The 23,897-nt window shown below is 32.4% G+C and overlaps 1 protein-coding gene across 2 annotated transcripts in view; it reads left to right on the plus strand.

Annotated features, from left to right (window-relative positions):
* Edil3 (EGF like repeats and discoidin domains 3) overlaps positions 1 to 23,897 on the plus strand; it is a 397,607-nt gene that overhangs the window by 359,729 nt on the left and 13,981 nt on the right. For both annotated transcript variants that reach the window (XM_027927824.3, XM_027927826.3), the window contains one exon: positions 12,326 to 12,481. In XM_027927824.3, coding sequence (XP_027783625.1) covers positions 12,326 to 12,481 — 156 coding nt within the window. The remainder of the gene's footprint in view (positions 1 to 12,325; positions 12,482 to 23,897) is intronic.

A 23,897-nucleotide genomic window follows, 5' to 3' on the forward strand; every position in this document is an offset into this window, starting at 1 on the left:
GTGGTAACTGAGGGACTGAGAAACTAGATAGCCCTACAAGATCCTCTGGAGCCTGATTGTCTTTCTTATATGAATATTAGTACTCACAGTACTATTGACAACAGATTTGAATTTAAATAATTTGTATTGCTTTTATCCATCCTGTATATGTAATCTTTCTTAGGACAAAATATTATGTCTAGAGGTCATCTTTTGGGGCAGCTCCCTTTCCTATGTCAATGGATCTCAATACTATAATCTGCAGGTACTTCTACACCTGCTGAGTCTTCTCCCTCTTCTCTCCAGGTTCTTCAGAGCTCTGTGCTGGCCTTGTGATTTTGGGCTATTAACATTGATGGTGCATTTTTCTAAAGTAGTATAAAGCATTTACCTTATAGCTGATCCTGAAAGGCCATGCCTTTTCCATTTCCTTTTGTAAGGTCAAAGGGGGAAAATGTTGCAGCTAGGTCAGTTTTTGTTGGTTTAACCTAAAATTCAATCATCATAAAGCACACATGTATTCAGTTAAAATTGGAAATTCTAGCATTATAGTTTGTTTGGTCTGAAGAAACAAAGTGGTATACAGGACTTTATGTATGACTTTCAAATAGTGGGAATGGTTAAATTTTATAGCAATATAAAATGCATACTTCCTGCAGGAAGCATGACATACAAACAGACAATGAATGTTCTGTCAACTTCCCTACATTTTGAGAGCCCCTTACTATTTAGTGATTTGCTGTTGTAGCACACTTCATTCTTACATGTTTGCATTCAACATGTTGCTATCATTTGTTTATTTGTCACAAAGCAAGATGTATGTAGTTGTGCACATTCACAAACATATTTGTATATAGAAGATTTTTCTTTGTCAATGTCAGCTTCTAAAATATATCATGGCTATGCAAAATACAATGCATTTGATATAATTATATTTAATGAAGCAATTGTCAAAGATATATTCAAACAGCTTTTCAAGTATAAATAACAGCCAAATTCTGGTTACTGAAATGCATGCAAGTTGATCCACAGTTCACTTTACAAAAGATGCTAACATAATGCTTACTTGCGTAGTGCTTACACTGTGCTGTCAAAAAGGACTAAATAGGGCTGGGGATGTGGCTCAAGCAGTAGCTCGCTTGCCTGGCATGCGTGCGGCCAGGGTTCGATCTTCAGCACCACCTACAAACAACGATGTTGTGTCCGCCAAAAACTGAAAAATAAATATTAAAATTCTCTCTCTCCTCCCTCCCTCTCTCTCTTTTCTCTCTTTTTAAAAAAAGGACTAAATAACAAACTGTATCATTGCCTACTTAAAGGCTATGTTATTGTTTTCTAAGTCACATGAAATTATTTACTGATGATAATTTTTTTTTTCTGTTCCATTTGGGCTTTGGTTCTGCTATAATTAACCCATCTGAATAAACCTTATTGTATACCATCATTCTCTTTAATCAAAGAGTTGTATTAATTATCCACTAACGAATTGGTAATGACCCTATCAAATATAGACTAATTCAAATAGTCACCACCCTGAATTTTTATTCATGGAATAAGTCAAGATTTCCAGCCTAATCAAAATCAGTCTTGAGAGGTAATTAAAGAAAATATGTTAATTCTGCCCTCCCAGGTTGATCTTATTTTTGATGAACCTAGCAGAAAATTACTTTCAGTCATACCATGAAACGCATACTATTGTTTTACCTAAGAGTCCTGAAAATTTTATGTTTTTTCAACATGTTTCAGTTTTTTTTAATTTCACTTTGACCTGTATTTTCTTAGATTCAACATATATGTTTTTTTTTTAATTTAGATTTGTTATATATGACAACAGAATGCATATTACACATATAGAGCACAATTTTTTATATCTCTGGTTGTATACAAAGTAGAGTCACATGCTTTGTGTTTTCATACATGTAATTAGGGTAACAATGACCATCACATTCTACAATCTTTCCCACCCTTATGACTCCCCCTTTCTCCCCTCCCCTTTTCCCCTTTGCGTGATCTCGAGTTCATTTAATCCTCCCCCACCCTCCCACAGCATATTATGAATCAGCATCCTTAAATTAGAGAAATCATTTGGCATTTGGTTTTTTGGGATTGGCTAATTTCACTTAGCATTAAATTCTCCAGCTCCATCCATTTACCTGCAAATGCCATGATTTTATTCTTTTTTAATGTTGAATAATATTCCATTGTGCATATGTACCACATTTTCTTTATCCATTCATCTACTGAAGAGCATCTAAGTTGGTTCCACAGTTTAGCTATTGTGAATTGTGCTGCTGTAAACATTGATGTGATACTATAATATGCTGATTTTAAGTCCTTTGGGTATAAACCCAGGAGTGGGATAGCTGGGTCAAATGATGGTTCAATTCCAGGTTTTCCAAGTAGTCTCCATACTGCTTTCCATATTGGTTGCACTAATTTGCAGTCCCACAAGCAATGTATGAGTGTGCCTTTTCCCCACATCCTCATCAACACTTATCTTTTTTTGTATTCTTAATAGCTGCCATTTTGACTGGAGTAAGATGAAATCTTAGAGTAGTTTTGATTTGCATCACCCTAATTGCTAAAGATGTTGAACATGTTTTCATATATTTGTTGAGATTGGACAATAGCTAGCTGGTTAACTTGATGTCAATTTTAGTTATTTTTAACTACAATTATTTGGGTACTTCAAAACAATTTAAAATAAATTTTTATAAAATATTGCACAAAGATCTGCTCATTATGAAAAAAAAAGAGAAAACCAAGTACTTTTCCTTTGATGCAGTTACAATTTAAGTACATCAATACAAAGGCATTCACTTTATAATATTATTTTCTTAACTCCAAATGTAATTTTGGCTTTTTATCTTTAAACTTCTTTGAAATTTGGTGAGAAGATCTTGATACATGGACTTTCATTTAGAATGACTTTCACACATGGTTGAATTTTCTTAAATGTTTTCCTAAGAACTACATTTGGAAGCTTCCTCTGTAACTGGGGAAACTGAACTGAGTTTAAGTTCTCCTGTATTGAGGATCTGAGTACATCGCATCCTTTTAACTTATTCAGCTTCTTGGTTGGGATCACTGAAGTCTTTATTTCCCTTCTAAATTCCTGAGGCAGGCACACAAATGCATGTGCGTCGGGAAGCCCATTGGTGACTGCCTGAATCTGTGCAGAATCTCCTGCAACTACAGTGGGGAATTCTGACATCTCAATCAGAAAAACAGTGGCCCAGACTCAGAGCACAGTGTGCTTTAGTGGTTACTCTACTACCAGAAAACCCATGCCTGGACCAGTGCTTTGTCTTCCAATGTTCTATCAAATCAGTTGACAGAAAATACACCCTTCAGTAATATTAACCTGGAAAAAGGAAAAGGAAAATGTGTTGGATTCGTTAACTCACAATATTACAAGACATGATACTATTCATTTAATATATATTTACTGAAACACCTCAATTACATGGTGAACAACATAAAGCAAGTTTTTCACCCATGTAATTTTGCACCTTGACAAAAAAGACTAGTAATAATATAAGTGAATTGTACAGTACAGAAACAGACAGTGAGAGTTCAGTTATTCTAACAAAATCCCCTTTGAATAAGCAATGCTTCAAGTTTTGTATGTCAAGAAGATAAGTTATCTTTTCTATATTTGGAAGAAAACGGGAGTAGAAGAGAATTGTTTTTCAGACTAGCTTTAGTTGTATTGCCAGACACCGGCAAGAAAGCCAGAGGCAGTGCTGATACTTAAAATCTGAAAGAGAATTATTTCAACTGCCTGGTATATGGTGAGGGGTCAAGGGGAACCCAGATGGACAGTGTGTGTCAAACACCAGGACTCTTCTTTCCCTCTTCAAATCAAGTACACAAAAATAAAGAAAGATTGTTTGGGGCCTACTTTTACAATATGCAATACAACAAAAGAGTGGGAATTATTCTAAAGATATGAAGAAAAGCTATGAAAATGGAAATTTTTCTACAGAATGAGCAAATTATTAGAATATATAAACATATTTTTATAGAATATTTTATGGAAAAATTAGAAAATATGGAAGAAATATAATAATATTTTATTTTTCCATAAAATAATGGGAGGTGAAATTCAAGATTAGGGAGGTATCTTAGAAATGTGTTTCAAGAAAATTTTAAAAATTTAAGTGCAGAATAAAAGAGAATAAAATCATGGCATTTGCAGGTAAATAGATTGATTTGGAGAATATAATGCTAAGTGAAGTTAGCCAATCCCAAAATACCAGGTGCCAAATGTTTTATAATATGAGGAGGCTAATTCATAGTGGGGTTCAGAGGGGGAGCTTGGGAGGATTAGATGAATTCTAGATAGTGCAAAGTGGTGGGAGGGAAAGGGAGGGGGATGGAGGTAGAACAGATGGTGGAATGAGAAAGACATCATTACCCTAAGTACATGTATAAAGACACAAATGATGTGACTATACTTTGTATACAACCAGAGATATGAAAAATTGTGCTCTATATGTGTAATATGAATTGTAACACATTCTTCTGTCATATACAACAAATTGGAATAAAAATAAATATATTTTTAAAAATGTAAGTACAGAAATTACATTACTAAAAATAAAACTTATAATATTGAGGTAAAGTCAATAAACTTTGAGAATGTAAGGGAGAATAATAAAAATGAAAATGATGAGTAAGAAAATATTTTAAATACAAGAACTCAGAAGTAAGGAAACAGTTTTTGGATAATTGGCTTTCAAGGGTTAGAAAGCAGGCTGGGATTGTGGATTGTAGGTAGAGCACTTGCTTAGCACATTTGAAGCACTAGGTTTTTTCCTTAGCACTTCATTTAAAAAAAAAAACTAAAGAAAATAAAGAAAAAAATGGAAGAAAGAAAAAGAAGCAAAGGAATATTTTAAGTGAAGTTTGTGGTGTATGCTTGTAATTCCAAAACCTTGGGAGGCTGAGGCAGAAGGATCAAGGTTCAAGTCCAGCCTGAGCAACTGGAGACACTGAATCAAAATGAAAAATAAAAAGGTCTGAGTATGTAACACTGTGATACACTTCCCTTGTTTCATTCCCTTATGTAGCAACAAATTTAGATAGATAGATGGAAGGAGAGAGAGGGAGAGAGAAAGACTGAGATTCTGACAGATGAAGATGAATTATACTGTTAATTTCAAGAATAAAGAACAAATTTCACAACTATCCACCAAGTAGGGGAAAACAAGACAAAGTAGATTATTAAACAAATACTGTTGAGAAGATTCCATTTTTACATTAAAAATGTGACATGATCTCATATCACATAAGATGTATGAATAAAACCAAGATGATTCAGATGTTAAAGAAGGAAGAATGAAAGAAAACCTAAGAGGAAATTATACAAGAATATTTAAATAATTTTTAACTGACCTAATTAAATAGAATGTCTTTTTAGCCACTCCAAAAAATGCAATTGCAAAAGAAGTGATAAATTTTAGTAAAAAGTAAAACAAAAATATTTGTGTCAAAAAATAAATTACATATCAAATTAGGGGAAAATACAACAAATATAATAGGAAATATGTTGACTACATATAAATAGTCCTTTAACAAGAAAATCTTTACTCAAATAGATAATAGATAAGGGGCATTACAGAAACTACATCTGTATATTTTGTTAGAATGAGCAATCAAAAAATTTAGAGAGTAATATTCTTGATGAACGTAGTTGTAGTTGCAAGGTGCTTAACAAAGTACTTGCAAATCAAATTCAGCAGCACATTAAAAATGTCATCATGATCATTTGGTTTCATCCCAGCTGATTTCCAAATGGATGAAACTGGAACATCATGTTAAGCAAAATAAGCCAGACTCAGAAAGACAAGTTTTGCATTTTTTTTCTCATATATAAAAGCTATAGAGAATAAAAGAAAAAAGTAGAGAATAAAAAAGCTATAGAATATAAAAGCCTTAGGATAGAGAAATGCAATCAGAGAGAGAAAGCTGGAAAGATCAATGGGAGAAAACAGGGAGTGAAACTGATTGAATTATGTGCATGATGAATGTGACAAGATGAAACCCATTATTCTGTATAATTAATGTGCACTATTTTTTTAATTTAACAAACATCAAGTGGAGATTGATAAAGTAAATTTTATATCCAATGCACGCATATAAGTATAGCCACACATATTTGTATAGCCATTTGTATAGGACTACATAATTACTAAATAATTACAAATTATTTGTATGCAAAATATACATGGGAAGTGAGAAAAAACACTAAATTTCAAAACCACATATTTAATGTGATCTAAATTTATAGGATATATGGAAAATATCTATAAATAAGTATATAAAGCAATTAACTGGAGTTAACTGAATAGTAGAATGGCAACTAGTTTTAAGTGTATTTCCTGATTATATCTGTGTACCAACTAATATTTTCATGTTTAAAAATCTTATTTTTATTTCTTTAAAAATGGCCTTTGATCCAGTGACTTTAATTCTTTGAATTCAGTTTCTAGGAATAAAGAGATATGTGTTCAGAATGAGAAGACTAGGATTTTATGAGACTATTGATTGTAATGGGAAAAATGAAGTTGGGGACAATAAATGTTTTTGATTTTTAAGAGCAGGATTATGGAAAATTCTCAAGATGACTTTTAGAATAAGAAAAAAATTGAAATAATATCATAGAAAATTAGTGAAATGTTAAGAGAGAGTAAATAATTGCCTACAAATGTGGATGAGATGTGTAAATAACATCTGATAACCAATAATATTTTTCAAATACCGAGAATTATAAATTTATCTAAAAATATATGTGAACAGGGCAAAAACATTGTTTGTTTCTGATGGGGAGACAAAGGTTTTGTTTTTTAAATTTCTGTATTTTAATTTTTTCCTATGTAACATGAATACATTCACCAGGTAAGATATAAAAATTATAAAATATAAGATCCTCATAATTATGCTCCCATTCTCAATACAAATACGCAGTTACACTACTTATATGACTCTAAATAAGTCCTTTTGTAAAGTTAGTAATTGTGAGCTAAAAGCAACCATGGCTGCAGCTCTGGTTGACATATAGCATTGTCCATGTTGCAGTTGCAGGTGGTTAACTATGAAATTATCTCAAGTTTGAGTCCAGGGCAGAAGATACCTGAATATTTGGAATGGCTACAATATGCCCTGTGTTCTACAGAATGCACTACTGAATGATCACCTGAGCAGAGAAAGTTTTCAGTAGTGCCTTGTATGGCTTCACATATAAAAAGCACATCCTAAAACACCAATAAGAGTGAAGCCTCTGCATCCTTTGAAAGGTTGTTTTGTGGTATAATATTGTTTGCTTTACTTTTAAAGATATGATGTGGGGAAAAATTAGAAAAAAGAAATTGCTATTTAAAATTGTTAAAAAATAATGTTGGGGAATTTAAAACTTTTTCAATAAAGGGAAGAGTACAATAATGAGCTTTAGAATTCTTGTATTAACAGGACTTCAGAATAGTTTAAGGATTATAAACCTTAGAAACTCAATATCAAATCAGATATAGGGGCTAAACTATAGCTCATAATAAGTTTAGCACATTAGCCACTTGGCCTGCAACAATATACTTTGATAACCCACAATATTGTCCAAACTCCAAGTACAAATATTTTATGTCTTAAATATAATTGAGATTATGTGCAATTGACCTATTTACTCTAAAGGTTAAAATATTTGTTTATAGCAAAATATATCTAAACATTTGTCCTATAACTCAATTTCTTAATACAGTTTGTCCCTCTGTATCTGTAGGTTCTGTATTTATAAATCCAACCAAATGTGGATTGATAATACTTGGGAGGGAGATTATTTTTTTAACCATTATTCCCTGAAAAATACCATCTAACTCTATTTACTTAAAATTCAGAATGTATACATATAATAAATGACCTAGAGATTATTTTAAATAATCTCTGGTGGATATACATAAGTTATATTCAAATATTATTTCTTTTTATATAAGGGACTTGAACATCTACAGATTTTAGCATCCACAGCAGGGTCCTGTAACCAATTCCCCTTAGATACCAAGGGATGACTGCAGTAGATAATTATATTAGTTTTAGTGTTATTTCTCCTTAATGAGTTAATTTTACAAAGCTCCAGGAAGTTGTAAAATACATAATCCAAGCTAAATTACATAAAAGCAAAAACTAGAGCACTTTAGATGCAGCTGAGTTGCACATTTCTGTAATAAATCTCTTCAGCTCTGTTCACTTTTCTTGAACACCTCTATATCTATATTGCTTTTTATTTTCCTCAACCCTTTAAGAATGTCTCCATAAAAAACAAGTAACTCTTTAAACCTTCCATATCTTTTTCCAGGGAGACATTGTCAGGGTGCTGTGCAGATTTCTGAAATGCAGTTTATCATGATCTTTCTCTAACAAATGCTTGCAGATGTTCCACACCATTTTTCTAACTTTGTCATGCTCCAAAATAATTTATGCTTTGGTAAAACAATATTATAGAGTTTTATAACAGCAAATATTCCTACATAACCTTTATGCAATGTTTTTGTTTACTTTAAGTCATTCAAGCCTCTCTCAATAAGTGTTCCTCCCCTCTTACTATCATTCCTGTAATTGGAGTGAAATAAATCACAATACATTCTGGAACCAAATTTTCTCTTTTAATATTAATTTAGAACCATTTCCTATTGAAGTACAAATCAATATTCAAATAGAGATATGAAAGATGTCATAAAAATTTTTATTTATATTTTATAAATAATGTAACTCATACATGAGAATTCAAACCATTTTAAATTTGATCTACTTTAAGAACAGATGAAATGATTATCTTTTTGTACATCTTGAGAATATAATCAGAATATATTATATCCAGAAGTTGATTCCAAAGCAATTCAGCTACCCCTTTTCCTTTTTTTCTGTATATTTCTGACAAGGTTGTCTCAGACTGATACTAGATTCTTTCTTCAGTTTTATTTCAGCTTGTCATCAAAGTTTCCTACTTATTGTATTTCATATATTGTTTTATATATTTAATAAATGTTAACTCTTTTTATACTATAAATACTCTTATCCTCATATTTATATACATATAGATAGATAGATAGATACAGATTTTTTTTAATGAGGAAATTGAGATGTAAAGAAGTAGAATAGTTTGCCCAAAGGCATGTAGCCCATTCAGGACCCCACACCACGGAGCTCCTTAGAGTAGGCTGACTCTCAATAATCAAATTCCTAAAGACTGGACAGAACTTTTAGCTAGTTACCTTTACTAGTAAAAATTCATGTATACAGCTAAAATAGCAAGTTTCCTTTATGAATAATGTAATTTCACATGGGAGTATTGTAGAAAGGCAGCTGCATTATTACATGCTATTTTCCTTATCCATAGACTGGGTCTTCATTGTGGAACATACTTAGGAAGCAGCTTTAGCCCAATCCAGCAGAACATTTATTGAGTACCTATTACCTATACATTATAGACCCAGACATGAAATGCAGTACTCTGAGCCAACACAATGCCCTAAATAACCTGTTCTATTTGAGCCAAATTTCGGGATATGAGTATTTAAAACAGCAGAAGGTAACTTGTCCAGAATATTTGTAGGTCAGCTTTAACTTAGAAGATCTATTAGAGGTCAGGGTTGTCCGAGGCCAAGGGCAAGTGTTAGGTTCTGAGAAATGGCCTTCTCTGGAATGATACTACATGCTGAACTCTGGGGTTGGAGCATGTCTCAGGATCCGCTCTGTACATGCCCTCTCAGCAACCTCATGTTATGTATGAGTTGCTGATTAATTTTGTACTGAAAGAAGTGCTTTGCTGAAATCTTGTATTTCAAGTTTAATGTGGCAACTTTTAGGACAAAATCCAGCTTGAAACAGATTGCTGCCTATTTAAGCAGAGAGGCTAGCTTAACTAGTACAAAAAAGAAAAACATTTCTAGATCAGAAAAAAAAAAATTGGAGAAGGGGAGCAGTTAGGGGAGAAAAACATATCTGCTGGAAAGAGCCAAGACACACAACTTGGGAGAAAACATCTCCACCCAGCAGGAAACCCAGCTGAAGGCAGAACCACCACAGGAAAGGAGATGAAGGAAGACTCCTCCTTGCGTCATCTGAGCTCAGGATTCATGGACATTTAGGCTGAAGAATTCAGCCCTGGGTTGTTCATATCCGTGGTGTCACTGAGTTTCCTTTGATGGAAACACAGTGACTCAGAGTTCTGTGAGATGATTTTATTTATATGTTATTTATTTATTTTACCACTGGTTGAGTGTCAGCAACATGAAGAATATTGTAAAGAACAGCAGCTTTACCTGAGAATCTCTCAGCAATTAGATTTGGATTTAGGACAACAAAGCAATCGATATTTTAAGCCCAGACAGCAGAAGAACACAGAGGAAATTCATGATTAAACATAGAACTCTCCTAATAGTGTAAATCCAGGGTTGTTTTTGTTTGTCTTAGACTTGCTGTCAGTTTTATGAGTGTGGTGATTCTTCAGAAATTTCTAAAGTAGTTACAGAGGATGGAGAAAACCAATCATTGGAAGAAAATGTGATTCCCTACTTGGAGAATACATATGTATGATGGGCCTTTAAAGCAGAAAGACATGGTTTGCAATCTGAGATTCTCCCTTTCTCTTTATTCACTGCTTATCTTCAGATCACATGTTACATTACTTCTATAGGCATCTACTACCTCATATGGAAATAGGAGATAATATCCCATTTTCCATGGTCCCTGAAAGGATGAAATTAGGCACATAGAAAATTACACTTGGTACAATGTTTGGTATCAACCATTTCCTTCCCAGGATATCATAATTTTGCCATCCTGAACTGTTGAACAGCACATGATATTTTAGATGGTACGACACATATTTGGAACACAGGAAAATGTATGTTCTATCTGGAATTATTTTTAATAAAGCATTAAATGTAGTTATCTACCTTAATTTGTGATATTTTTGAGCTTAATATTTTTAATGCATGTTCCAAAAAATGAGCAAAAAACTCCAGGTGAATTTAAAAGTATATAATGACACACAGTGACACATTAGAAACTTTTTTTTTCATATTTATACTGATGGCATCTATGCAACTAAATATGGTCTTATTCTGTGTGCATTGCCCCTATCTCTCTGTTCTCATTTATGGCCTGCATCTGACCCATGGCAGTCTATTTATGGCCACCTTACATCTGTCAGGATGAAGGATCTGAAATAGAAACAAAAGGACATAGTAGTTGAAAGCACCAAGGTCACACACATGGATGGTCTCATGAGAATTAAAGATGATAAGATCACGGATGTAGCATGGCACTTAGTGATAGGAAATAGGTGGAAGTAGACAGCTACCACTTGATGAAAACAGATGTATAGATCAAGGGACACAAATAAAACCAAAGGTAACATTCTTTCAAGAGTTGTCCTATTAAAAACAAAGCTTCTTAGACTCATTTGTTAATTAGAGTTATAAAATATAAGATGCAAGAAAGAATGAGAGAATGAGGATGGAAATTATTAAACTATTAATATCGTATACTCTTCTTTGATGAAAACCATCCTTTTTTTTTTTTTTTGCACTTCAATTATATTTTCACAATGTTAATGCTGACTAAATTGACCTGGTTCTCATGACCTATATGTTTTGCAGGAAAGAAAAAAGCACTGTATAAGCACAGATCCCACCAGTCAGGAATGCATATTTGTAATCTTACATTTTTGAGGAGTAATTGACTTTATTCTCAAGCTTTTCAGAATTGTAGCTCTCTGAATAGGAATCTTCAATGGACAGTGATTATTATTATTCAGTTATATACTCCTGAATTGATTATATTCATTAAAAAAGGTTTACCTTTTATTTAAATTTAATTGTGAAATATCTAATTTTTGTTATGAAATGAACAGTTTTGTTTATGTTATATACAGCTACAATTTTACTTTTATTATTATTGAATTAATTAGAAAAGTCAGTAAATTGAAATATATGCATAAGTTCTGGGAAACAATAATCAATCTCAAAGTTACCCTGCCAGTTCCATTCTCAGTTATATGGAAACTGCACAGCTAGATGAATCAGTCTAGTATAAAATGAATCTGGGGACGCTTGCTTTATTTTTAAAATGGTCAAAATGGTTAGTCAAGGAATCTTGGACCACATTTAGCCAATGAAAAAATCAAAATCATAAACGAACAATAGACTCAGTCATCTCTTTCAAAATACAATAGCCAAGCATATTTTTGGTTTTGCATGTATCATTTTTAATTTCTCGTGTTTACAAAGGAATCAAATTTACAAAGGATCCAATTGTTACATTTAATTTGTGTGTTTTTATCTTTTAGGTGGATCTTCTTGTCCCTACCAAAGTGACTGGCATCATCACACAAGGAGCTAAAGATTTTGGTCACGTACAGTTTGTTGGTTCCTACAAACTAGCCTACAGCAATGATGGAGAACACTGGACTGTATACCAGGATGAAAAACAAAGAAAAGATAAGGTAAGGCATCTAAGTAGTTAACAAAGTTCACAACTAGAGGATCACATTCTATTCAAGTTGACTGAATGAGCTACACCCCCCCCCCCCACACACACACACATAATGAAAATAACAGCTACAAGTCCTAAAAATTGTATGTTAAATAAGAAATTTTAAAGAAAAACCTTGTCAAGGAATTTGTAGTAGAGTGTGTAATTGGAAAACCTATAAAAAAAAAAAAAACTGCTTTTCTGATAACATTTCCCACCTTGTCAGTTGTTATAGCTATGTATGATTGACTTCATGTCTTAGAAACTTAATAGAAACTTGACTAATTTACCATACTGCATATATAAATGATTACTTCTGGGACACATACTACTATTATTACTTTTATTATCAAAACAAATTTCTGGTGCTAGAACAAACATTATTTAAGAAAAAAATTTCAAAAATTTACTATCTTTAAAATATTTAATATTTCCTTTATTATGTTTACAAGTAGGAAATTTAGAAATTAAAAAAAAATATCATAGCAATTCATCAAAATTTTTCTGCTCAGTTATCCTGTTTGTATTAATAGGTTTGTTTGACTTTTCTTTGGGTTGTATAATATGTTTTTATAACTATCTGTGTCTACACATACAATATGATTCTAAGACTACAATTTCTAATTGTTTTTTATTAAGTTTTTATCATCTTGAAAACATCTTTTTATATATCAACAAGTGTCAAGTTCTGTGTGATCCTGAAGAATCATAGTGCCCAGGGGTAATACTAGTGCCTAATTAGGATCAGATATTAAAATTTTGCCTCAACTGAACTAATGACATTGAGTTAATTCATTGCTTAGAGTCTTCAGGCAAAGAACTCTAGCTTTCTGAAGACATCAACAGAAAAATTTAAGGGATTTCAGGGAAAATATGGCAACCTCTTTCATACATGTTAAGTATCTGAGTTAATAATGATTTTTTGTTTGATATTGGCCTTTTTCTCATACTGGTATCTTTATCCAGAGAGGTTGAGAATGTTTCTTTCTTCAAGTGTTGAAAGCAGAAAATTTATAAATTCCTCAGAAACACTAGGCCTGTAGTGGTAATTTCCATGAGTCAATAGAATCGGAATTCATTTCACACAAAATTCATTTTAGAAGAGATATTTTTACCTTCAGATCTGGGTAGCCAAGTTTATTTGCATTTAACTGTCAGAACAACCAGTTAATAGCTCAGGATACACATTCCTTTTACATTTTAAACTTTCAGAATAGGGAACATTTACTCTTTCCTTGGAAAACTTAAAATAAGAGCATGCTTTATAATCAATAGCACCATAGATTAAATGAAGATCGAGTATTTTGCAAACCTTTCTTCAAATTTATTTTATGAACTATAAACAATATTTTTTCAGTCTTTTTTTACAAATAACTATTTCAGTTCCTGTCTTTTCCTTTTATAGTAGGCCCTCTGATGCATACATATGATTTGTTTCATATGGAGTTTTTTAAACTTAATTATATAGCCTTGAAATTAAATGTAAGACACATAGTTTTTTCTTCTATTCTACATGTGTAATAAGTACAACTATAATATTAAAATCTGTGAGTTATTTAGAGAAGAAATGTAAAGAAAAATACTTGTCTCCATTTATATTAAACTTTTAACTTATTGATTATATGTGAAAAATATTTAAATTTCTTCTTCATAGATAGAATAGACATTTACTTATTAATGCATTTTAATTCATCTCAGTCTGAACAAACATAAATTTTTTCTGTCAAGTTTGTCTAGTTGCTCTATAGTCTTTTTTCTTCCTTCCTTCCTTTTCTCTCTCTCTCTCTCTCTCTCTCTCTCTCTCTCTCTCTCTCTCTGTGTGTGTGTGTGTGTGAGAGAGAGAGAGAGAGAGAGAGAGAGAGAGATACTAGGAATTGAACCCAGGGGTGTTCTACCACTAAGCTACACTTCCAGCCCATTTTATTTTTTATTTTGAGACAGGGTCTTGCTGAGTTGCTGAGGCTGACCCAGATTTTGGGACCTTTGCACCACAGTGTATGTAGCTGGAATTCCAGTAGTGCACCACTGTACCTAGCTTTATAGTGTTTTCCAAGTTTTCAATATTCATACAGATTTTTTATCTGTGTTCCATCAGTTACTGAGAGAGGAAGGTGGAAATCTCCAACTACAATTGTGGATATGTCTATTTCTCCTTACTGTTGTGTCAATGTCACTTCATGTGCTTTGAAGCTCTGTTAAAATATACATAACAAGATTTTAGTGTCCTTTTGATTAAACAACCACTTTATCATGTAATATATTTTGCTCTAAAATCTACGTTGGTACTAATAGAAGTATAAGCCTTCTTTTCATTATTTTTTTAATGTTTTATTCCTATTCTTTTAACTTATTTATATTCTATATTTGAAATGCACTTATTCTATATAGCATACTCTGTATTTTCCATTATATCTCTGCTACTTAACTAGAGCATTAAAATCATTTATATTTGATTTGGAAATTGATATAATTAGGTTTAAAATTATCATCTTGCTATTTACTTTCTATTTTTACACCTTCTCTGTTCTCCTTTTTTGGGAGTGGGGCTTCTTTTGGATTAATTGGATTTTTAAATGATTTCATTTATGTCCTTTTAAACTTAGCTATAATATTTTGTTATTTTAGTTATTGCTTTAGAATTTATGGTCTACATTTTAAAATTATGAAGGCTGCCTCCAAATGAATGCTCAGGCCCAGGAACTTACCTCTAAAAGCCAACAAAGTAAACTGTAGTTTTAAATTCATGTACATAGAACCACATTTATTATAATATATGATTTGGATATGACCAAAATAAGTCTATGTAAAAAAATAGGTTTCCATTAAGAAACTTCAAAAATTGTGAGAATAGCAATGTACTACACTATTTACTGAAAAAATTATAAGCAGAAATTCTCATGTGAGGTGAAAAAAATCACTCTTTTATCTATACAGTGTGAAAATTTTTGAAAAATTGAACCATTTTTATACTAGAAACATATGACCTTTTGGCTAACTCAACCTATTTGCCTGATAGTTTTAAAATTAAAATTAAATCTAGTCAGTTAGCTTATAATATTATAACTAATTAGATACAATGAAAAAAAAACCTAATATAAGTTTACTACTATTAGAGGAGACAATGGATACCTATAAACTACACATAAAAATGCAGCAATTAATATTACGATAAAGGAATATTTTATGTAGAAAAAGGAGCTAATAGGCATGGAACCTCTTCATTCCTTCATGGTAAGGGAGATTAATAACATAAATATTAAAATGTATTGCATAGATCCTTTAAACACTTAGAAAGTCAGGCTATATGAATATATGAATATGTACATATGAATATACAATATGTGTTTATATGCATGGCAACCCCTTGGTGAACTTTCTAATTCAGTAGATGAGGCACCCGACTTGTCTGATCAAGAAAATCATGGAGAAAGGTTATTGAGATATATATCAATCAATATATTTTTGATGAATATCAAAATAATTATTGTTGCTATTATTACTAGATATTTTACCTGTAATTTCAAAAATTTTCATTTTTTTAGGAGGTCTGAGTGCAATTAGCAATTAACTTTCCTGGGATTAAAGAAGTCATTTATTTCCTATTTATTCTTGACATTATTTAGGCCTTATTTTCCATGGTTACTTTCCATAAGGGAAAAAATAAATCTTCAATATTTGTAAGTGTAAATTCAACTATATAATAATTTAAATGTTTCAGGATGAATGTATACGTGAAAATGTTTTATAGATACATTTTTCAAAAGGAAATATTTACTAACAAAGGTTTCTATTTCTTTTATTTAATGCCTTCTGTTTTTTGGGGGGGTCTGCTTTCACAGATTTTGAGAGCATGGATATGGAAATTGAAAACAGATTCAGATACAAGATTACTTTATAAAAATAATCTCAAAATAATAACCATTTCTAGATTTACAATAAGTGGTGTAAAGGAAAATGTAAAAATACATGAATGCCCTTTCTGTTTTTCATTAGTCAGAACTGACTAAGCTTCAGGATTTCAATGCCAAAAAAAATTTCCTATGTACATAGGAATATATAAATATACATGTGAATGTGTATGTGTACCTGTACATACACACATACCTAAAGTCGAGTGAGAAAAAAATAGACGCCTTGTTCTCTTCACTAAGACACCAGTTTTTGACTACCCTCCCACAGTGTTCACAAGATTGTAACTTTCTTTAGTATTCTGTTTTATAACAACACTACACATTAAATCTTTTGTAACTGAGCCTGTGATGACACTCTTATTACAGTATATACATTCTTGTATTTCTCTTTCCAGTCTACAATATTTTCTAACACTTAACTAACTTTTATATTTCTTTACAACATGGATTCAGCTGCATTTTTTTTATTTGAAAGTCAAATGTTCCTTTGCTCTTATGAAAGTGACATTTGTTTTACACTCTTGGAGCTGTTTTTTACTGCATTTAGCAGGAAAACTGCAAAACTTGACAGACACTTTCAGTATTTAATTTTTTCAGGTTATAAGCCAAAGTAAAACAATAATAAATTACAGGAAGAGTTCATATTTGGGAAAATAGAAATGAAAATGAGTTTTCTCATCCAATATATTAGTCATAACGTCATGTTATTTAAATTAAATCTAAATTCATGCCACAGGAACTTTCTTCTCTGAGGAATTAAGAAGCTGGTAATATTTTATTTTCCTCCCTGAAATTAGTCAGTATTTTTTAAAGCATAAATTGAAAAAAAAAATTTATTCAGTTTTCTTCATTAAAAAAAATAAAGAACACTGTTTCTAAAAAGACTAAGTTGGTCCTTAAAGAAGAATGGCTCATATTCATCAAGAATTCATGGCAACCCCTTGGTGAACTTTCTAATTCAGTAGATGAGGCACCAACTTGTCTGATCAAGAAAATCATGGAGAAAGGTTATTGAGAAATATATTTGGGCCCTGCTGTGGATTTTCAAAAGATGGGCTGGGAATCTGAATGTTTGTAAATGTCTCTGCTTGTTTGAATAATAAAGCAAGTGTGGGAGGGATGATTCTAATTGATTGCCAAAACCAAAATTAAATTTTTGAAATTATGCATAAAATTTATTATAATTCCTTATGCTTTTATTGGCCTTCTAACTGGTTGATGGGAATCAATATGAACCAGTGTCCTCAAAAATAATTTAAATTTTAATATTTTCCAATATCTTTTGAACATCTACAGAAAACACTAGTTTTTACAAATTTTATAATGAAATAATAGGTAGTTGGGAATACAGAATGGGCTGAGAGCACCTAATAGCTAGTATTTATATTTATTCAATTATGCATTTGGAGACAGTTATTAACCACTCTATGCCAAATACTGTATGGGGAAAAAAATCTGAGTATTATATAGTGGTACAAAGAACTCCCAGTCTCAGAGAGCTCAGAGCTGGTAGAAAAAACTTTGACATGATCAGCATATTTTAAACAATCAAAATATATTACCTACCAAGGTGTATAGTTTGATAATATATGTGCTACTTCTCCTCTGCACTTGTTTTATCAGTTTTCTAAAAGTTCATGACTCTTCCATAAGAGAAACAGGATGTTCTTCTCATCCTCCTTCTCAACATTGATGTAGAAATTTAAGTGCCCCATCATCATCCTTCATCAATAAAGCTGCCATTATCAGTATTGAAGGATATATTAAAGTTTAACTGTAATTACAGATGCCACAGTGCATCCTGTCATTTCTGCAGAAGCTGGAATTTTAAAGGAGCTGAAATTAAATTTGAATGTTTAAAGCCTTGAAAATCCAATTCATGGATGGGTAAGGCAGAAATCACATGAGTAGGTGATGGACATGCTCTTCTGAAATCTGATCTGTGTGACAATGGTCAGCCTAAAGAACCCTTTGGAAGTAAACAAAATGGAATCCTCAGTGGTAGTCTGGGAGGAAAATACTAGCAGGGGAAATACCTTAAAGAAGAGAATTAGTATTTTAATGAGGAGCAGCCACATGTTTCTTAGCAGCAAGATCAAGGACAAGTTTCTTGATATTACATGGAGACCATTATTCTCACCCATTCAGAATCTTGTTTTCAAATAAGGCAAAATGGGAAGAACAAAATCTGCTTTTCTAAAAGCAATTTCCAAGAACTAAATGACTTGTTACAAAAAAACGAAGATTCAATAATACCTAGTGAATTGTGCCCACATATGATTGGGATTCAAATACAGTCACTTTATTTCACTTGGATGTTTGGTGAGTGACTTAATTGAAACTAAAGTTAAGGAGACAATGAAATAGTTTCAGCCTTGTGTAAACTGAGGACATTATTGTTATTTAGGTAAACACCATCTGGTATCAGTGTTTGGAACTTTATCTGCTTAATTACGTGTCATAATTCCACATTATGAGACCTGACTAGGATCTGTGCTGGTGTGAAGAGCACACATTGTCTATGTTCACATAAATGTGGGTATTATAGAATTTTCAATCCCAGAATACCTAAGAATATTTCTATTTTTGGCAGAGTTCAAAGTTTAGTGATGAACTAAGCTTTTTAATTTTAAATCATGTCAATAATCCTGCCCAAGAATGGAAAGACAGAGACAATAGCTAATATCATTTCCCCGTGTTTAATGCAATAAATATGACATGGAATTAGGAATTTTTTAAAAGTTCAATGTTAGGGGTAAATGTGTTCATCAAAAGCGAATGAAGGGGGCTGGGGATGTGGTTCAAGCAGTAGCACATTCGCCTGGCATGCGGGGGGCGCTGGGTTCGATCCTCAGCACCACATAAAAAATATAAAAATGTTGTGTCCATTGAAAACTAAAAAATAAATATTAAAAAATCCTCTCTCTCTCTCTCTCTCTCTCTCTCTCTCTCTCGGAAAAAAAAAAAAAAGAATGAAGGGATTACAGTGGTAAGTGATAGAGCACTTGCCTAGCAGGTGTGAGACACTGAGTTAGATCCTCAGCACCACATAAAAATAAATGAATAAAATAAAGTGTTTTTTAAACAAGTGAATGAAGACTGATAATAAATAGGAAGAGACAAAATATTTAGTGAAGACATGTGAATGAAGACTTTCAGTATTTTCCATAATGATCGGCTATTATAAGAAAATCGAGATAATTTGTAAAAGGCTGAAATTTATTTCTCAAAAATTTTGTGGCTGGGAATTTTGAGATGAGATACTCGAAGATACCTGGTGTCTGGTGAGGGTAAGTTTTTTTTTTGTTTATAGATGGTGTCTTCTAAATGTATCTTCATATGGCAGGAAAGACACACAAAAAAGCTCCCTGGGCAACCTTTAAAAGGGTACTAATCCCATTCATGAGAACTCCAACCTAGTGACCGAATCATCTCCCAATGGTACCATATCCTGGTACCATCACCTTGGGGATTAAGATTTCAACATATAAATTTGAAGGGGATAAAAACATGCAGTCCATTGCGGTATGTACACTAACAGCTAACTTCAAGGCAATCTTGTAATTCCATACATCAGTTTTAGAATTTGTGCTTTTGCCAAAAATAGAATGCTTGTAAATTTCCCAAAGGCCTATGACCAAGAGGGCCATATATCAAGAAATATTAAGTCAGAACCAAAGAACTGACCTAATAAAATGACAGTAGTTTTCAGACCTACATCCACTTACCAGCTTGGTAAAAGATAACCTAGTCAAACAAATTTGAATTTGAAAAGCAGCACACTTTCACCAATGATAACATTTGTTTAAATGCACAAAGTCCATGTGGAGGAACAATTTATCAGAATCAATTGTGAAGTGGGGGTCAGAAACAAGGTGTAAGACTGGATGCAAGTCTAATGTTAAATAGGGCTGGACACTAAGTGGCTGTGTTTCCACATCTGTGTTTAACAAGAGCTCCAAGTTGTCTATTCACCTTACAATGATTATTCTTGAATCTAGATAAAGTCGGGTTTAACAGCAGAAAAGGAATTGGAGAGCAGGAAATGAGACTTATGGGACAGAACTGAGAAGAAAGAGGGTTAGTATTTCTTACACAATTACAACCATAGAATAGAGCAACTAGTTAGATGCTGAAAATAAATGACAAGCGAGAGTGACAGACTTTCCACTGAAACAATTGAGAAGCCATTTCTTTATAAGGAGTTTATTAATTTATTTTGGTGGAGGGGTACCGGGGATTGAACTCAGAGGCACTCGCCCAAGAAGCCACATTCCCAGCCCTATTTTGTATTTTATTTAGAAACAGGGTCTCACTGAGTTGCTTAGTGCTCTACTTTTGCTAAGGCTGGCTTTGAACTTGTGAACTTCCTGTTTTAGCCACTGGGATTACAGGTATGCGCCACTGCACCTGGCTAGGAGTTTATTAATTTTAAGAAGCCATTCCTTTTATTTTGAGACATCAAATTGTACAGTGACCACTTTAATGCTTTTGTTAGGTTATGTTTGTACTGCTAGTGTGAGCAACGTGATTGTTAGCCCTACTGTGAAACTGTGTTGATTAAAAATGCTAACATAAAAAATATTAATTAGTCATGGGTTTCCCCTCAAAATGGTCAAAGCTATTAAGCTTTAATAAATTGTTTAAAATTCACATGTAATCTTTAAAAGGCACTAAAATACCTGAAGAAAAAGAGATTAAATGAAAGATAATTATCAGCATTTTTATTTAAAAAAAGGCAGAGTCCTACTTGATATAGGTCTTATAGTTATCTTTATTACTGAGAAAACAAATGATTAATTAATCTGAGTTTCATAAAAATCCATGTTTTGCTTACTGCAGTTTTGTATTGTTCATTGACTAGAATATAGATAAGAACAGAACTCCTTAATTTCAAAATAATTATAAATTAATATTTTGGCTGTATACTATAGTCTATTTTGGAGGTAAAAAATGCTCAAGGACATGAGTTCTGCACGGCACACAAGCTGGTTTTACTATCTGCCATCACACCATCAGTTACAATATGTTAAGCATTTAAAGGTCTTTTAACATGTTCAAAATGACTTAATTAATGTTCCAGCCTTTTCCTAATTTTTCAAAGTCCAAATATAAAAAAGAATAAAAGATACTTGCTATCTGACCATGTTTATAGGAAACTATAAAAATATTCTTAAATCTGCCACACCCTATAAAATGATCCACTTAATAATTTTCATATTCTTCCTCTTTTTTTTAGTAATCAAAGAGAAAACATATCAAATAGTATAGAATACTCTTGGGAAAAACACATCTGTACATAGCTTTGGGGGGCTCTTTTTCAAAAAGTAACACATTTCTTACCATCATAAACCTTCTGGCATAATTTGAGACACAAAACTGATTAAAAAATAACTTTAATAAAAGATGAATCCAGTGATCACACCTACATGAAAAGGCATCACTTGCAGTTTTTCTGCAGCTATGAACAGAAGATTACACCCAGAAAACTGAACATAAGAGCCAGTTTTCTGTTTTCCAACAATTTAGAAACAAAATTATTTTGGTATAGATAAATGAAATATTTAATAGCTAATAACAATTAAAGGAAGGGATTCCTCAAAAGTGAATGAAAGCAATATTACTTTTACATAATAAAATTATACTTAATTTCTTCTCTAGACAAGTACGCACACAGATGCATACACACCACATCTGTACACTCCAGTGCAGTGCCAAGATCCCACTTCACTATCAGCTATACCTCTCCCTACTCCCACACCCTAACATTCTTTTCTCCTCAACAACAGTCTTACTTAGAAGACATATGGCTGAATGCTTAAATCACTTCTTTTCATACATGCAGCTCTATATTAAGTCATTTCTGACCAGGATAAGGTGAAACTCTTCAAAGAGACTTGGAGTGAAAGAGTTCTTAACGTTTGGTGAGAATTACTAAAGACATCAATTTCTCTACTGCCATATCATTTATATATCTGCTATGAAGGGATAGAGTCAGGCTACAGATTGTTCTGATGAAATGGAAAATACCTGGTATGATTTAAGAGCCAACACTAAGAGATGTGCTTTGAGCTTCAACAGAGAAGCAGGTTGCTCTGTATTTTTAAAGAAGAGAAGAAAGGGATTTTCTACATTTCTGATGTAAGACTAAAAGGGAAAAAAAAATAGATGTTCTTACTTTCTGACTACTCCTGGTAATATCTCCTGGAGATATCTTTATAAAGCAGGTGATTTTCCAATTCTATTTTTTTTCCTTTAGGAATGTTTCTTAACAGCAGTCAAAATCTGAGTGCTAGAAGGCAGATAGTTAAATATATAGCCACAGTTTAGAATGGCATATTTTATGTTTCATAAATCTTTATAGGCAATCATCCTATGTGATATATTTCCTAGAATATTCTTGTTACTTAAGGAGACTTTGATCATAAAAGAAGTCAAATATGGTGGTGTGTCCTACCTACTGACTTTTAGACAGAGCATTCTAAATTTCCAGTGAGTGTGGGAGAAGAAAGATACTAGTCAACAAAGTTAGCATCTTTTGCTTTGATTTTTCTCTGGGATTCATTCCCAGGGTCATGACCTAATAACAAAAGGTAAAAGGAAATTACACTCTTTTGATTTTTTTAAAAGAAGATACCAGTTCTATAGCTAATTGAAGCCAAGGTTACCCCAAAACAAACAAATAACAAAAACAACAAAATAAAATAAACAAGTCTACAGAAGTGGTGGAGTTCCCTTTTGCCTCTCATTTGACTGAGGTGGATTTTAGCAACTTCTAGATCAACTTGTCACTTTCATAGTTGACTAAGGAATTACAAATGTCACTTATCCAACCATGTCAGTAGTGCAAAGGTCAGTATTACAGGGGAGATTTGGACCCCTTAATCTCACAGATTTGGGGGTACATTGAGCCTGTCCATGAGAGGCCATGAATTGAAAGCTTTTTAAGTGGTATTTCCACCCCTTTTCCAACTATCTCAAATTCAAAAAGATCTGAGAAAAATGGATTTTAGAAGGCTAACATGTGGTTCCCTTTCCCAATCAAGAATTAAATATCAACCAATCAGCCTTCATGTCAAAGACAGGAAAACTAAAGAAAATGTATGGCAATGTGAAAAGCAATGAAAGGCCAGAAATGTAGGTTAAAAAAGAAAGAGAACCATATTTGCACTTTTGCCAATTATAATTGAAATCCCTATTTATGCATTTTGGAAAAAAAAATCTTTTAGAAAGAGCAACAGAGTGAAAATAATGCTGCAAGAATTCTAAATGAACATTAAATTTGTGATTTAGTTAAAAATTTATTTCAATACAATTAGAGATTTATAGCTACTAGGAGCGTGAAGCTAAGCCAGATCAGTTCAGTGAAATGTAGAATTGCCTAAAATCAAAGATCTACTTTTTAACATAATTACAATAGACAGCACACTTTAGAGCATAAAAAATATCCTGAAAGCAAAATGGAAATGAAAATAA

This window comes from Marmota flaviventris, chromosome 5 (genome assembly GCF_047511675.1).
Source record: "Marmota flaviventris isolate mMarFla1 chromosome 5, mMarFla1.hap1, whole genome shotgun sequence".
NCBI lineage: Eukaryota > Metazoa > Chordata > Mammalia > Rodentia > Sciuridae > Marmota > Marmota flaviventris.